Consider the following 17,349-nt stretch of genomic DNA (forward strand, 5'->3'; position numbering starts at 1 on the left):
GATTGGCGCGCGGGCGGGCATCCAGCGGGGCGCGCGCGAGCGGGTGCGTGCCGCACGGGCTGCAGCGAAGCCCACCGTGTCGGGGCAGGGCTCCCCCGGCCCGTAAAGAACATCCCTCCATTGTCCTTGAGTTGCTGATGCTGCATTTGGGGCGGCAGCCAGCTACAGTCCCCGACGCCCCGGCCCAAAGAAAGGGCGCGAAAGGCGCGCTCCCCGCTCGGGCGCACGCAGCGACCGCCGCCCTCGGCGGCACACTGCAGCATTTCGCGCTCTCGCTCCGCTCCCCTCCCGGCCTGCGCTCATTTGCATATCCCACGATTGTGGCCAATCAGGGCTCGTCTCTCTCGAAGCGGATGGCTTTTGCCTGGGAGGAAAGGGAGTGGCTGGCGGCGCATGCGCCGCGGTGGCCGACTTGAACCGAGGCTTTTATTGCTGTAGTTTATTTCCACCCCTTCCCTCCTGTTCTCTCTCTTTCTTTTTTTTTTCCGCCCTAGCTGGGGCTGTGTTGGAGCAGAGGAAGAAAGAGAGACAGAGGATTGCATTTATCCCTTACGTTCTTGAAATCTGCTATCAGCAAGACCAGCTAAGCTGTTGCATCCTTTTCAATCCTGCAAAAAATACCATCTCTTACCTGGCAATTTTTGCTTTAAAGCTGTCCTCTTGAAATTATTTTTTTCCCAGGAGAAGGATGTCTTATCAGGGGAAGAAAAATATTCCACGCATCACGGTGAGTTTGGTACTGGGGAAATCTGCGATCGGCCCGCAACCTTTTGTGGCATGGAACATCTAAGGAATTTTTTTTTAAAGGAGGAGGAGGAAGAGGGACCCAACTTTTCTTTTTTTTTTTTCTTGTTGCTGAAGAAGGCGATTGTGGTGGGAGACACAATCATACAGAACTGTAAGCTATATAATTTGTAAGGCATTAAAATAGGAGCGTAAGTGCACTAAGGACGTCTGAGGGAGCGCGCCAGATCCGCTGTATCCTTTTATTGTCAGTGCGAGATGCTGCAGTGCTGGCCTGCGGGGTGTAAGCAAATGGATGCCAGATTGAATATGCATGGTTGAAGCTCGGATATTGTTCTCCGGGCTGCTTGCTGCGCCGCTGGGCTGGGGGAGATGGAGAAATGGATTCTCCCCGCGTCTCCGCCCCCACCATCAAGGCTTTCTGGAGCCTTCCTCCGACTCCTCAGAAAAAGGAGCGAGTTTCAGCCCGGAGGCGTAATGACAGCAGAGGGATGCTGGAAAGGGCCGGGAGGACCGGGATGATGTGGAAACTGGAAGGAAAAACAGGGACGCGGTGATGAGCAGAGGAGGGTGGGGGGTCAGGCGTGGGCTTTTTGTTGATCAAGGACTGATTTTTGGTGGCCCTCTCGGCTTCCTCGCCCTCCGATTTGAGGCTGGAACCCTAGTAGGATTCTGGGCTCGCTTTCTTGTGCCTTTCTGCCCCTTCTGCAGCCAAGGAGGCGCCTGTGTTGGCGCATACAAAGCGGGCTGGGAGGGTGGGCGTTGGGGACAGCGCGGAGCCGGGCTCGCGGAGGTAATGGCGCTGCGCGACGCGCGGAGCAGATGGCCCGGCCTGGCCTCGGCCAGACAATGATCGCTGCGGCCGGAGATGTCGGCGCAGTTTGGGGCCTGGAGTTGTTCGTTGGTAAATCACGAGAAAAAAAAAAGCATCTAAGTGATGAATTTGCGATGCTTCAGGGATGAACACAGGTTCTTGCTTTCCCCGCTCTCGTGTCCCCCTCCCTCTCCCCATCTTTTCCTGGAAAAAAATCTCACCAGTCCTAGTTCTCTACATCCCCGAATGAAATCACGAGGAGGGAGAAAGGCGAGGGAAATTCATTGTTATATAATGATGTGCAGTTGCAGTTGGCCAGCTGATTGCTGGGTAGAACCCAGGGCTGAGGCTGAGACAGAAAGAATCCATGTAAACTCAAGATGTGTTTAGGGCTGGATTTGAGGGCGCGCTTTCGCTCTGGTTTCCTTCTTAGCCGCGGACACCCTGGCCTCCTCTGGATGCACAAGGGCACACCCATCCGCAGGAGAGAGACGTGGAAACAAATGCACAGGGGAAGGGGCGTGTGTTCAGGAGGATTTTATAGGATGAGCCCGGCTGTGCTAAAGAGAGGGTGGGTTTTTCTTGAAGGCCGAAGACCCAAGATCGAAAAGGGCCGGGCGGGGAGGAGGGTTGGGTCAAGAGGGCCCAACATTACTTGTTCCTAGCTCTGGAAGAAGGAGTCTGGGGAGTGGGGGTGGGGAGCAGATTAGCCATAAGCCTCAAATAAAAGGCAGTTTGGTTTTGACAGTGTGGGGAGAAAAACTTAGAAAGCAAACAAGACCATTTTTTAAAAAAGAGCCCCCCCCCCTTAAAAAAATCTGGTTACATTATTTTAGGACCTATCCTATGGTTTCCCTCCCTCCATTATCATGGCCAGCATCTTATGTAAGAAGACTTCTAGAAGGCACTCAAGTGGACGGGGCTGTGATGTCTCATTTTCTTCTTAGCATGATGTTGGTTCGGGGATTCGCAGTGATGGCTGGGATAGGTACCGCAGTGACTAAGGGCTTCTCCCTGCCTTCCAGGCGAGGTTTATCCTGTCACAGCTGGGTACTGGGGGGAAAGGGGGCGATCATCATAGAGAAAAGTCCACTGGATCAGGTGACCTTGGGCAAGTGGCTTCACCTCTCAGCCTCAGTTTCTTCATGCTTCATGGGAATAAGAATCTGGCCCCACCCACCTCTCAAATTTGTTTTGAGGCTTTGGGTGACTTAGGGTACCTGACAGGGATTTTGTAAAGGTCATTACATTTACCTTACATGAGTGCAGGAATTGTTGACTGTTTATTCCCATTTGACTTTCCAAAGTCAAGGATGATGCACCCTACAGTGTACAAAATTAAAACGATCTTACTGTTTTTCATTATGTTAGAGACCAAAATAAATACTTTCTATACCAGGTTGTGTGTGCATTTATGTGTAACAGTATCTTTTTTCTCCTGGTGTCTAGCAGCTTATATGTTTATTTCCATTGTTTATTTATTCTCCCCCATATATGTTTTTTAAAAGATTTGCTATCATTTTCTGTTTTTGGTTGGTGCTAAATATAAATAGCACTTACTAAGAATGTTGGTTTGTAACTGAATTTTAAGTTAACCACCATCAAAATGAATGTCATTCTCTGACGTATTTTGCATATTAAAAGAGCGTTCTGTGGTTCAGCTTGTAACCAAGTCTGGGATAAAGCAGGTGCATATTCACTGAATACAGGACTTTAATACCATTCCATCAACAGCTTTGGGATATAGAGGAGTCACAATGTACCATTTCTGTTGTATTCTTGGCCCTCATGTGCTGCTTGTCATATGTAATTGGGACAATTAAAATACAAGCGCATACGTGACAATAAACTATAAGAAAAAAACAAGCATATCAACAATGTAGATTTTGGAACTTGCCATTTCATCTTCCTTATCACAAAATTTTACATTTTTCTTAACAGTCTAGTGGTTAAAGGGGTGTGTGTTTGAAGTGTCCCTCCTCCCTCCCTTTGTTACAATCGATGTGATTCACCTCAAAGATAAAAAGCAAATATAAAGAACATACTGAAGTGAAACTTTGCCGCAGTTGAACGAAGTGTGTTTGTGTAGGGTAGCCCATGACAACAGACTTGGTTAATTTTTCCCGACACAAACCATGCCAAAAATTGACTTCCTTACTACATGTGGGTGTATTTTTTTTAAAGTGAAATTTAGCCCAAACCCATTTGAAAAACATTGTCTTCTTTATCTGACACGTTTTCACTGTTCTTTAAAGAGAGATTGGTAGGCATTCTTTCATTTTTTTCTCTCTTTATTCTTTTAGTGGAAAGAGACAGTTTTTGTGTTGTTTTGTTTTTAAACCTAGAATAAGCTTTGAACTTCTGCCAGTATGTCCTGACTCATCAAGTGATGAATAGGTTGTCACATCAGGTTCACCTCTGTCACTGAACCTTTTCAAAGTTGGCTCATTTTGAGCATCTCTTTTGAATAGTGAAAAATGTGTCCTTAGCTCATTGTCTTGGTACCAATGTGCCTCCTAGGTCAGGTATGTATCATGACCTTATTACTTTTTTGTTTCAGAGCGATCGTCTTCTGATCAAAGGAGGTAAAATTGTTAATGATGACCAGTCATTCTATGCAGACATATACATGGAAGATGGGTTGATCAAGTAAGTGTAACTCATGATAGAGACGAATTTGTGTACTGTCCAGTATCCCCATGCATGACCTACAGTTCTCACACATGGCATCAAACTTGAGTGACTTCACAGAGTGACTCACTTAGGATCTGTGTAAGCTCATTTTGATTGGTGGTAATTAGTGACCTTGAAAACTCAGATGTAGGGAATTCAAAGGCACAATCAAATGCACACCCCTTTCCTTATGTGTTATGTAATTGACTATTTTAACCGAGGTGATACAGTATCTTCTTGTTGCCAGCTTAAATTCTTGGTTTATGATCTAGTGAATATAATAAAGGTTTTCCTAGAATGTTTGGGTAGATTGCCCAATCTAAGGCACAAACTTGGCTTCCAGCCTCTTCTATCTAGATAACACATCTGCTCTCTTAAGCATCCAAGTTGCTGGGGCCAAAGGCCACCAAATGAATTACCAAGTAACAGACAAAGTACTGCCTCATCCTGAGGGAATTTTAGGTTTCATTCTTTAAGGGGCAGCAAAAGGCAGAGAAGACTGCCCTTGTGTTTACTGTGTATTGTGTTACAAAAGAAACAACAGAGGGTTAAGTGAGCTGAGAACACACCAGTATCTTCCTGCCCTGACTGGGAGAGCTCACAGGGCCCTGGAGAAATAGCACATCTGTTTAAAGACAAACACTGTTGCAAATGACATCTTTTAAATAAGCAGAATTCATCAAGTGCTAGCAGCAAACCAGTCCGGAGGAGTGGAAAACTGGAGTGGATGGGTCTGTTGCCTGGAAACTCCCGCTCTGATTTATGAACCTGAACTAGGTTCTAACATTTCCACATTTAATGTTTTCTCCATGTGTGTTTGTGACATTCTCTGCTCCAGCCTCTTAAATACCATGACTTTCATGTTCCATTTCCCCCCCAATTAGAAGGCAGCGTGATACTGGCCTAGAAGTGAGCAAGCCTGTGTGCTATTTTTAGGCAGCGCTAATTTGTTTTAGGACTTTATCAACTCCTTGATTACTTTTTCCTTCTGGAAAAAAAAAAAAAAACTGGTAGAAAGATGTGGCAAAAGTGTTTTCTGAAAATTGGAAATGAATCCATGAGCCTCAACGGAATATTAATTTTTTATTCTTAGTATCTGAGTTGCTTAGCATGTGTCCAGATTTTTAAATAGTTGTAATCATAATGTTCACTTTTCTTTTTCTTTTTCTTTTTTTTCTTTTCTTTTTTTTTTCCTCCTTGGCTTTGCTCTACCGCCACCTTTCCACTCCTGGTTTCTCTGTGGAAAATAAATGTAAGATGCAACCAGGTCTGGAGAAAATTGCCATACAAAAATTAGTTCAACTGTGTGTTACAGAAAAAGTGTGGCATTTTAGGTAAATATCTTGGGGCCTCGTAATCATTTGATCTTAGAAGTTTTCTGGCAACTAAACCTCTTCAATCAGGGCCTCCTGGTGCTTTATTTAAATTTTGTTTTGTAGTATGCTCTGCTTTGCCTCTTAGTTGGGGTAGGGACTGGGGAGTGCATATGTTATGAATATTAATAATAATCCAAAAAGCCTACAGAAACTAGGGAAGGATCGTTCATGGCTTTGTAAAATGTCTGTCAGAGCCCATTTGATTCGGGGATGGTTCATTTCTAACTGTTATCACCCATCCTGTTTATTTAGGCAAATAGGGGAAAACCTGATTGTGCCGGGAGGGGTGAAGACGATTGAAGCCCATTCTAGGATGGTGATCCCTGGAGGGATTGATGTCCATACCCGCTTCCAGATGCCTGACCAAGGAATGATCTCTGCTGATGACTTCTTTCAAGGCACCAAGGCCGCCCTGGCTGGGGGAACCACCATGATCAGTAAGAGAGCTTAAAAATAATCATCTCAGAGCTTGGGAACCATTATCATTTGAAAACGAGTCCGTCTTAGTTTGATGCTTGCCTTCTAAAAGTTGCTGGACTGAGCAGTGGATTGATTTACCACCTAAGGGGGAGGGGGCGGGCCAGCCATTTGTCACGTTTCCTTGTCCTCATTTTCCTTCCAACTCTGAGTTGTCCATTTGAACTTGAGAATGGGGTGCTAGAGAATCGGGGAGGATACAAGGAACAGCTCCTTGCTCTCTCTGCTGGAACTTTTGTCTTCCTTGATCTGAAAATGTGATATGATGGTAGTCTGTTTAAACACATTGCATTTCGGGGAATCGTCAGCGCGGTCAGTTTTGAGCCTCTGCTCATAAGTATTTGGTTTTGGCTTTTAAACAGTTCATGAGGGTACATCTTGGAGTGAAGAGGGGGTGCTGCAAATGAAGTGTTGAAGCAGGGACCTGTGTTCCACTGATAGGAAAATCAAATGGGGGGAGCATTTCCTGGCCCGGGTTTGACAGAGATGGAACTGGGCAGTCCTCCTTCGAGAGGGACCCATGGATAGTGTAAATTGTCATTTACATAGGAAAATTGCTAGCATCCAATAGCGGGTGTCCTTCGTGCATGACTCCCAAGAACTTATGCTTTTTATTCAGCCAAATCTAAAGTATATGTTCTGGAGTCGTAGCGTGCGTGTTCAAAGTGAGCTTGTAGACTGTCAGTTTCCAATGTGCTTACTGATGTCCCTCTGACAGATAATATTTTGGTTTTGAGTAGGTGGGTAAGCTATACCATGGCCCATCAGACACATACGTAAAAATGAAAAACCAAAAAATTTATCTAATAGCAAAGTAAACATACAATCCATCTTCAAAACTTACAGTTCAATTCAGAAGAGGGTCAAAGTAGAAAGAACTCAGCTATTTTGTGCTTTAGAAAAACCTACCTTACTGTTGTTTTTCAGAATGATGGTCTTTTTCCTTGTAACTTGACAATCCGTCTCTCAGCCTCCTTTTTTCTAGTCTACCACTTAGGCGAACATTGCCTTGCCGTCCCTCCTAGGCTGAATGCCCCTACATTTTACATTGCACTTTCCTGGTGTTCTCTCCGTCCTGATCCTTCAGACACTCTGAAGGACCGCTCTCTGCTGGTTCAGCTTTCTAGTCACAGAGTCTGCAGGTTTAAGCCTTATTACTTAGTTTTTGCTGCACACATCACCTTCTAACCTAGTGGGAGCCATTTTCAAGGTGTGGGGGCGGGAATCCTCCACACATAGCTCAGTACCCTGACCTAGTGGAGGAGGTTGCTGTTTTGTCAGTCATGTCTGGTAGGCCTCACTTGGCACCAGTGGGCATTGCTGCCCCTCCTCCTGGGCCAGCTGCAGAGCCACACTGGAGCTTCGAGAAGCACAGACCGCTGCCTGCAAGGTCATATCAAGGCCATGATCTGCCTCTGTTTGAGCTCATATGAGGTCCTTATGGGCCTCCATGTTGGCCACAGAGTATTAATAAGCCACAAATAATGTTTCCTGAGTGGGGGGTCAGGGATGTCTCTCAGTGGAGAGGCTGCCGGGCAGGAGCCCTCCGTGGTGGAAATGGCATCACCCGGGAGCCTGCCGTTGTGGTCTCCCTCCAGCATTGACTTGCCTTGTGACTGTGGGCAAGTCCCCTCGCTTCGCGGGGCTACTCATCTGCACGTGGAGGATTTGCATGAGCTGACCCTGGATGTCCCTTTCAGCTCCTGCATTTGGCGATTCACTGAGCTCAGAGGCAGTTTGCCCGTGATCCAGTGCACTTTGCTCAGCCCGTGTGTTAAAGCCCTGTTTTCTCTCAGACGTAGCTGAAGGACCCCACCGTTTTGTTTTCTCCTCTTCTATGTCTCTAAATGTGCCTTTTAATCCTTACACTTGACCCATTCTTTGGCCCCCCCATTCTGTTTCTTGTCCCTTCTTTGCTTTCCCACCCCCATCACCTTCACCACGAGGGCATATGCCTTCCTGCCGATGCCTCGACTTTCTGACCTTCCTCAGCAGCAGTGGGCTTCCTTCCCTTCCTTCCACGTCGGCTCCCTCTGAGCAGGTAAAGGGACAGATCCACAAGTCCTGCACTTGGCCCGGGAGGCTGGTGGGGAACAGTCAGTAGATGGCCTTATGGCAGATAGGGGTGAAGGATAAATCAGACTGCCTGTCCTATGCAGTTCGGCAGAATGTGACTGTATTTAAAATAAATTTCTTTTTAACATTTACTTATTTTTGAGAGACAGAGAGACAGCATGAATGAAGGAGGGGCAGAGAGCGAGGGAGACACAGGATCTGAAGTAGGCTCCAGGCTCTGAGGTCTCAGCGCAGAGCCTGATGCGGGGCTCGAACCCACAAACCGCGAGATCATGACCTGAGCCGAAGTCGGACACTTAACCGACTGAGCCACTCAGGTGCCCCAGAATGTGATCATATTTTATTTTATGTTTTTTAATGTTTTATTTATTTTGATACAAAGAGAGACAGAGCATGAGAGGGGGAGGGGCAGAGAGAGAAGGAAACACAGAACCGGAAGCAGGCTCCAGGCTCTGAGCTAGCGGTCAGCACAGAGCCTGACGCGGGGCTCGAACCCACAAATGTGAGATCTGACCTGAGCCGAAGTCGGAGGCTTAACCGACTGAGCCACCCAGGTGCCCCTGTGATCGTATTTTAATGTAGGATTTGTGATGCAGTCAGTAAAGCTAAAAAGCAGAGGGATTTAATGCACAAACCCCAAGGAATGAAAGTAATCAGAGGTGGCAGGGATGTGGTTAGAATGGTCACACCCCAAACTTCACTGCTCTTATAGCCTGAGAAAAATATTAACTGCCCTTGCAAATGGCCACCTGTGGCTGCTGACCTCTAGAGAATTCCCACTGGCCTGCCCTTCCCTCGGGAAGCAAGGGGGAGTAACACAGGGGAGGAAATGGGATTTTTTTCTGCCTGCTGGTCACACATTCTGCATTGCTTCAGAAAAGCACGCTTTACGGACACAGTTTTGCAAAGAGGGAGAGCCAGCTTAATGTGACTTGGTTGGTACCCATGGCCTGCTCCTTCAAGGAAATTGTAGCATCTTCAAGGAGTATCGAGGCCAAAAAGAAATACTTAGGGCACCGGAGGAGATTCAAGTAAAACCTTGCAGAGAGGCAAGCCCTTGAAGTAAATGGATGCACCACTGCCCACACCCCTTCTTCCCATCTCTCTGAGTTTCTACAAGCCTGTCCCCTGCACATGCCCTTGGCAGTGCGCTTCTCAGGTCTGTCTGAAACGGCATGGCCGAAGGTGGAAAACGTAGCCGCGTAGTCCAAGTTTAAAAAGGGAGGTGACACGTCAGCAGCAGAAAATAATATTATTGCCATCCAACAGAGCCTCCCATTGAGAATGGCACAATGAGAGCTTTGTAAGGGGCCCTCGGTGCAGGGCAGACGGAACGCCCTTTGCCCTTTCCATCCAGTGGTGGGTGGGCGGAGCCTCCAGACGGGCCCTGTGCGTGGCAGTCGAGACCAGCTGAGGGGTCACAGAGGTGGCAGAGTTGCTTCTTGGGGAAAATGCTGCTGGCTTCCCTGGAGCGTTAACATTCATCAGAGACAAGACCCCAGCATCTAAACCAGGAGGAAGCAGATGGGAATGGTTACCTCCATTTTATAGAGGGAAAATCTGAGGCCGGACAGAAGGGCATTACTTGCCGACGCTTATCCTGTACATTGGCGTTCGTGGCGGGTGTGGAAAACACACCTGCGGGGCTGACTCCCCCACCTGCCAGCTGTGCGGCTTGAAGCCTCAGTGGCCTCATCTGCAAAATGGGGAAAGTTGTTTCATAGATTGACTTGGAGACACAAGAATAGTGCCTGGCCCATAGTCAGCCCTCGGATGGGTTAAGTTACTGTTACTCCATCTGTATTAGGTGCCAGCAACCTCTCATCTCTATAGAGACCTCTTCTCTATCTCTACTTCTGTAGAGAGCCAGAGAAAAGAGACTGCAGCTGCAGGAGGGGACAGGGGTTCCCAAAGCATGGCAAGCAGGTCGTGGACCCTGGTGTCACCTGCGTGCATTGAAAACATTCAGCCTCCTGGTCTCCACCCAACATATCCAAGCAGAGAGCGTGCTGTGGCACTTGTGCACCTGTATTTGAATCTGGTGATTGTCACATGCCCTTGAGCTGTTCGAAAGTATGGATCTCAGGGGTCCACGCCAGATCTCAGGACTCCAGATGTGTAAGGACCAGGACCCACAGTGCAGAGAAGAGAGCCTGACTGTCGTTTCTGCTTACCTGAACTTTGGGCTTTCCCTGGTTGGGGGAGCCCCAGCATAGCACGCCGGACAGCGGAGATCAGGATGGGACTTGAGCACAGAGAAGGCGAGGACAGACCGCTGCTGCGGGCCTGGAGGAGGCCTCTCGCTGAGCTCTGCCTTGTCACCGTCTAGGTGGGGCTCCTTGCTCCAGTTCCTCCATCCAGCTATCTCCAGGCATCCTCACCCTCATCTCCCGTTGTCCTGCCCCTCTTGTGGCGCCCAACCCCAGAGAGGGCTGCAGTCACAGTTATTCTGGCTTGAACCCACAAAGTCACCCTGTGCCGCGCTGAGTGAATTTTGTCTGTCTCTCATCTCTTGCATCCATTCCGTGACTGTCACTAATTCACACCTTTGTTGTTTGTGCTGGACGTTTGCCCCTGCCTTCTGAGGAGTCCTCATGCCTCTGGGGTCCGGTATCTGCAGTGTGCACATCCCCGGGCTCTTTGGCAGGGCCATGATCATGCTCTCTCCCTCCCGTGCAGCCCTCAGTGGCTCCCTCTCACCCAGAGGCTACAACTCAAGCAGCAGAGCGCTTCATGCTGTGACCCGGTCCTACTGTCCCATTTTGGACCCAGACACCGTCACCTTTGCCAGGGGATGCCCTTACCTTTTTTTCTTTGCCTCTGGGAATCGTTACTACCCTTTGAAGCCCAGCTAGGTGTTACCTCTGTCCCCTAGCTTCCCTGGCTCAGCCCCCTTCCCTGTAATCTATCGTTGCTTCTTTGTGCCTTGGCCGACATGGGTTTTTTATCCCAGGGCCCTTAGGACATCCCTCTTATGTTACAGTGTGATCAAGGCTCCTGCCTCTTTCATTTCGGTATTCCCCGCCCCCACCCCCCCAGCCGTGGCTCACCCCTCAGGTGTTTCATTGATGCTTCCAGTTGAATGAATGAATGAATGAGTGAGTGAATGAATGGAGACGCTAATGGCACTTGGTTTCCTGCTTCATCTGAGACTGAGGCCAGAGGACTGAGAATGCTGGGGCCGAATGAACATGTCTGGTGGCCACTGTGGTCATCTTGACTGAAGCAGCCATCTCTTCAGCGGTGCCCCTGTGTCTGCTGCCCTAGTCCTGCAGTCAGCCATTATGGCAGGAGGGCAAGGGAGCCAGGAGAAGAGAGATCGGGGCCCATGCTGTCAGGGACGGCCCCCCTCGCCCTCCACCTGGATTGTTCTTTCGCGAGGAGGTGGGGTCGCACCTCTCGAAGTCCTCCTGTGAGAGGGCGTGGCCTCAGCACACAGGGTCCAGTCTGCTTGAGAAGTAGCCCTGAGCACCGTGACGCAGGCAGCGGTCACTCCCCGATGCCCCTGCACTTGATCTTAATCAAAAGGCCGAGAAGCGATTCTCCCTGACACCCTTGGACATGTCCCAGCTTCTTCTGGGGAGTCTTGTCTGTGGAGGCAGGAGGTCTGCCATGAAGACGAGGTGGCTTCCCATGGGCCCGCTGGCCCGGCTTTCCTAAGGAGACGTGGCTGTGAGTGTCACTGTGGTACATCCACCGCTTGTCATTTTTTCATCCATGTGGCATTTGGGTTTGCTCCCTGCTTCTGATGAGGACACATGTGTGAACACACACACACCATAACGTGAATTGTCTGTAATTGATACTTTGATTATTCCCTTTGCATCATTCATTTGACTCGGGTTAGAAAGTGTTTACAGAAAAGGCCGACCACATCAGACTGAAGTTTCAAAGTCCAGGACCGGAGATGTGGCCACAGAATCTGCTCGTGGCCTGGCGATTAGAAAGCCACGTTAGCCGATGGGCTGTTGGTGCGGGCTCTCGCTGTCCGCTGCTTGCGTCTCCCCAGGCCCACGTGGGCGAGGTCGCACGTGTCACCTAAAGATGCGGATGCCTCAGCAAGTGGGCCCCGTGGGCCTGGGCCTGCCCAGGTGGCGGCGTGCAGATCAAAGCCACGAATGGCCTGATGGAAGAATCTGTCTCCTCCCTGCAGTATTTTGGGCCTATCATGTAATGTCTGCTGTGGAGCAGAATGGGGGGAGGGAGTGGAACTGATGAAGCATCCTGACCAATAGCGCGGCTCTTCCTGGAGGCCAGCATGCTCACCTTACTAAATGCCTTTCTTGTGAAGGAGGCGGTTGGGTTGGGCTGCACCAGCCAGCCTCAGGGCCCTGTGGGGTTTAGGGTGAGGCCCCTCCAGGAGCAGGGACGTTCCTGTTGGGGTGCCTAGGCCCCATGTCATGGACATTGTGGCAGGTATCTTAATCTTGGGGGTGATTGCTGCTTCTGGTTCTCAGAGCTGATAGGTACGACTTCAGAAATCACCCCTAGCGACATGGGGTGGCCTTTCGTCTCTTAAGAAGGCACCTTTAACCTCCCTGACCCGATTCTGCCTCTGCCTCTGGGTGCTGTACACAGAGCTCCATGGGTCTCGCTACTCGGATGCTCCCAGAGCCTATTCTCTGCCTTCCCCCGGAGCGGGGTGTGTGGATTGTTGGGAACTTCCTGTTGATCCTGTTGCCCACAGTGATAGCTAGAGCCAGATGGGGTAGTGGGGGAAGTGGGAATGTTGAAGGTCTTTCCAGTCTTCACTGTGAGGCACGGGCTTCAGGGGTCAGCATCCCGCAGGCGCAGGGCTCCGTGTGGTCTGCACAACACAGACATGCCCAAGGGCGTGCTTGTTCTGTGTCCTGGCTCAGTGCACTGGGCAGAGACCTCTGGAGGGCACAGCTTGTGCCCTCTCCATTTATTTATGGCCCCTAGCGTCTGTGGAAGCTGCCTCTGTTGGCTGCTGGTAAGAGCTGAACAAGACTGTACCGAAACCTGGACCACGTTGTTCCTTCTACCTTGATGGCTTAGCATTTGTTGTCGACTCTTTTCCATGTGAAATCCTGCATGGACAGCCGTCCCTCCCGCCTCCCTTCTGTAACCACCTGGCAGACAAGGCTGTTGAGGGCAGAGCTGCTCTGGCTGGAACAGGCCCAGGTCCTTGCTCCTTTTTCTCACTGTGCTCCCCATCTTGGCAGCCCCTCTGGCTTGGGGGAGCCCAGGTGGGAAAGCACCCCATTCCATCCCTGCCTTCCCTATTGCCCACGTTAAGTTGGCCGGGGTAAGAGACATTTAGTAAGAAGACACATACCCACTTCGTCATTTAAGAAAAGTAACCACACTGTATGTTTTGGGTGGTTTTGTGTAACATACCTCCTTCTGGGACAGGAACTAGGACAGGGTGCCCATGTCATTTTTTCCCTTTCTAGGTTTGTACTGGTTTGCTTTTCTTTTCATGAGAGCCGGTAACAGGTCAACACTCTGTCCCTGTTTCAAAAATTAATGACACACCGTGTCTGAAAGGGAACATGACGGTCTTAGGGAGTGGTTGGCCAAGGTTTCTGCGTTTTCCTACCTACCATTCTTAGTTCTGGCCCCAAATCACTCCTCGACTTCTTTCCCTCTTTTCCTCTTTGAGAAGACCTCCCTGTTTCTTCTTGGAAAATGATTATTTCTTTCTTTGGTTTCTGAGGACTCTGCCTCTGACTTTCTCTTCTTGTTGGGTGAAGCCATGTACCCAGTGTCTTGCTTTTTAGTCCCTCTTAACTGCCACGGTAATGATAAAGGGGAATCACAGTGAGTAGAAATTAGAGTTCTTTCTGGTTAACCCACTTGGGAGGCAGCTTTCTTTGAATGTGACTAAATGTTCCCCTAATGATAGAGCGGATGCGGAGGGGGGTTGGGTCTCTGCGGCTGCGGCTGCCTACACAGGGAAGGGAATTTTGTTGCTGGGAGCCAGGGCAGTCGTTACAGACCTCGATTGCACCCTAGATCCCCCTGGGGAGTTTTCACAAACTACAGAGACCATAACATCTGACTTAATTGTTATAGGTGGCCTGGGCATTAGTAGTTTTTAAGGTGATGGCCAAGGTCAAGAGCTCTGGATTTGGGTGCTTGTTCCAGCAGTTGGTTTTCGGCTGAAACCGAATGAACATCTGCCAAAGTTTTCTTAAAGCTGGAGGTGCCCTCTGCACTCTCTTATCTGCTGCATCCTGTCCTCTTTTTTTTTTTCAAGTTTATTTATTTTGAGAGAGAGAGAGAGAGAGAACATGCATGAATGTGGAGGAGGGCAGAAAGAGAGGGAGAGAGAATCCCAAGCAGGCTCCGCCCAGCAGATGCTAAGCTCCATCTCAAACCTCGAGATCATGACCTGAGCTGAGATCAAGAGTCAGATGCTCACCCGACAGCCACCCAGGCGCCCCTATGTCCCGTCCTCTTTGTGAAGGGAGGGGGAGGAGGATTGCACTGTCATGACCTGGAGTGGGTGGATTCTATAACCCAGCGCCCTCCAGAAGCTTGTGAAACAGGGTGGTGCTGAGCTCGTGCCACCAAGAAGGGCCTCCCCCTTGAGTTGTTGTCTTTGGTGTCCTGGAAGGGTTGTACTTGGCTCATGCCCAAATAGGGCACCGGTTAGGACTGGGGTGGGGGGTGATGAGCAGGAATAAGGCCAAGGGGTGGATGGGAGGGAGTACCGGAGGCAGAGTGGAGCTCGGATGTGGACTGGTGTTCCCAGCCCTGTGGGCCACCTGCTGTGCTGGTGTCCCTCAGAAAACCCCATGGTCTTTGGGTCGAATCAATAGTGTTTATGACCTAATCTCCACTAATGATAGGTCAGAACTGGAATCCTTCCTTGTGGGGAGCCTGTGAGGGAAAAATCAAAAGAGCCTGATAATAACATAGAATCATAGACTCTTAAGGCAACCATTCGGATTTTCTCTCCCGGTCTCTGTCTCCCAGCTGGGGGAAACTGACGGGGCCTTGCTTCAGAGGACAGCCCAACAGGGCAGGGGTGGGACAGCGCCAAGGAGCCCAAGATCTTCGTTTAGTTTCCCTTTCTAGCACTTGTTGCTTGCATGGGATCATGGGATACCTTAGTTCTAGATGAGTTTCCACGTCGGTAACACGGGGACAATGTCGCCCTGTTTTGTGGGGTCACGTGCAGAGTAAGTGAGGTTGTTTGTGCCACACTGTTTGGAAATGGTTACTGTGTACTTTTGACACACATGTGAATCAACTGATCTATCTACCAACCTATCTGTTCTCCGTCTGTCAGTCTGATCTCTGTACCTGTCTTTCTGTTTCTTCTTTATTTCATCTCTCATCTCTATGTGTGATTTGTCATCATCTGTCTGGTATGTGTATCCAGCTGTCTACTCTCCTCTCTAGCATCTAAATAAATCTATTATCTGTCTCATGCATCATGCAGTCTACTATCTGTCCATCGGTCAGTCTGTGTGTTCATCTGTTCATCTCTCCTGTTACAGGGGCGCAGCCGCATGCCTGCTGATCCCAGGTGGGCTGCCACTTGGGGAGTTCAAGGCTTGTTTTATCTTCCAAGTCCCTGAGATGGAGTTTGTGTTCTGAACAGAGCAGGAAGAACATCGGTATATGTATGTTTAACTATAAGGAGCCCTCTAAAATAGCTTCTTACGCATACCTTTAAAATTCTCCTTTTCATGTCCCTTGTCTCCAAATCATTGCTGGAGAATCTGGGGCTTAAATTTCTTGACAACACACTCCACCCCACAGATGGAACGCCGTCACCAGGAAACAGCCCATCAAGTCAATAGCTCTTGCTAGATATGAATTTTCAGCCAAAACAGGAATTCAGACAAGGCCGACTTTGTAATTGGTTGTGCCCGTGCTGTTGAACATCGGGACCCCTCTGTTTCTTGCCGTGGATTCATTACCATCTCTGCCAGGAGGTTTGCGTTCCTTGCTGAACCTGCTCAGATCTCTTCCTTCCTGCTGCCCACTGAGCTCCCCTGGCACAGCCTGGAGTCATGCTTGTGGCCGCATTGGTGACAAACGCCTCCCCAGTGGGTGTTTCACCTAAGGAGGGATTTAGTCATATGGGACTCGACACTCACAGTGTAGAGAGAGTCTGGGCAGAATGCTGAGCTCTCTCTTTCTTGGGCGGGCGTGGTGAGTGACCTATTTGTGACATCAAATGAAGGGACTGTGTCAGACCCCTCACAGATGAAAGCGCTGGTCCCTGATCCCTTTACTGGGCAGTCTTGGCAGAGACAGGTGGCTGCTTTTTATTGGACCTGTACAACTTCTGCTTCTTCTATTCAGCCGGGAGTCTTATTTATTTCTTGTCTTGAGTTGAGTCATTAGCTACAAAATCATGGGGGACAAAAAGCAGAACAAATTCATAGAGGCGACAAGAAGAGAGTTCAGTTAGAAAGCTATGCCCTAGGGGGATGACAGATATTTTGGGGACATGCTGTCCCCAATGTGTGTTTGTGGGGGGGTGAACTTAGTATTTGGGAGGAAATGTAATTTTTGCCTTAGAATTTTATATGCGAACCCAACCGTGTCTCAGCTCAAGCTCAGGTTTGGTGGTGTGTTTTAGTGTCATTTTACACGATTAGATGGGAGGCTTCAGCCCTCTCAATGGGCTGGGCGTGTCAGTTTCTGAGCAGAGGAATGCACTTTTGAGAGGGAGAGGGGTGTTCCTGATACTCGCCCTGCGGCAGCAGGGTTGAAGAAGGTCTCGGTGAACCTGGATCAACATCGCTCTTCCTCTGAAGGGCTCGTGTGGACTTCTCTTGTCCTCGGACGAGCTCTGAGAGTGAATGACCCGGCGGCTGCTCTCTGGATGCTGTCACCGATCTGTAGGGACTCCCGTGGCGGGGCTGCATGGCTGTCTTTTACAAGAATGTGGGGTAACCGGGAGGTAATTGGTATTACTTCTTGGGCATCAGTGCCGTGTCAGCTCTGGGCACACCATTTCTAGTCCTTGTGTCAGCCCTGAGGATATGGGGGTGGGGGCGTATGCTCATGCCCTCAGCGGAGGAGACGGGAAGCCCAGAGAAGGCAGGTGATTCGCATAAAGGCCTGGGGCTTGTGAGTGTTAGGGCTGGGGTTCTGACTCAAGCTCTGGGCTGATGGTACTTGGGGATCACAGAAGAAATGGGTGCTGTTTGCTTTGTAACAGTTAAATAGTGCACTCATGAATGCTGCTCTGTGCCCAGC

General features: G+C 49.4%; 1 protein-coding gene and 1 long non-coding RNA gene across 3 annotated transcripts in view; one reads left to right on the forward strand and one right to left on the reverse strand.

The window, feature by feature from the left end:
• The window catches only part of DPYSL2 (dihydropyrimidinase like 2), a 135,983-nt gene that overhangs the window by 66,805 nt on the left and 51,829 nt on the right, over positions 1–17,349 (forward strand). Inside the window, exons 1-3 of one of the 2 annotated variants that reach the window (XM_029938116.1) lie at positions 451–727; positions 4,119–4,207; positions 5,860–6,044. In XM_029938116.1, the coding sequence (XP_029793976.1) occupies positions 689–727; positions 4,119–4,207; positions 5,860–6,044 (313 nt within the window). In that variant the 5' untranslated portion in view covers positions 451–688. Of the gene's footprint in view, positions 1–450; positions 728–4,118; positions 4,208–5,859; positions 6,045–17,349 lie in introns of those variants that run through there. The other variant, XM_029938108.1, reaches the window with a different exon arrangement.
• LOC115290255 lies at positions 9,398–16,277 on the reverse strand. The gene is made up of 2 exons (XR_003908030.1): positions 15,806–16,277; positions 9,398–9,665 (listed from the first exon to the last, which is right to left on the reverse strand). It is a non-coding gene; the product is annotated as an uncharacterized LOC115290255 (long non-coding RNA).

Source organism: Suricata suricatta, chromosome 1, assembly GCF_006229205.1.
Source record: "Suricata suricatta isolate VVHF042 chromosome 1, meerkat_22Aug2017_6uvM2_HiC, whole genome shotgun sequence".
NCBI lineage: Eukaryota > Metazoa > Chordata > Mammalia > Carnivora > Herpestidae > Suricata > Suricata suricatta.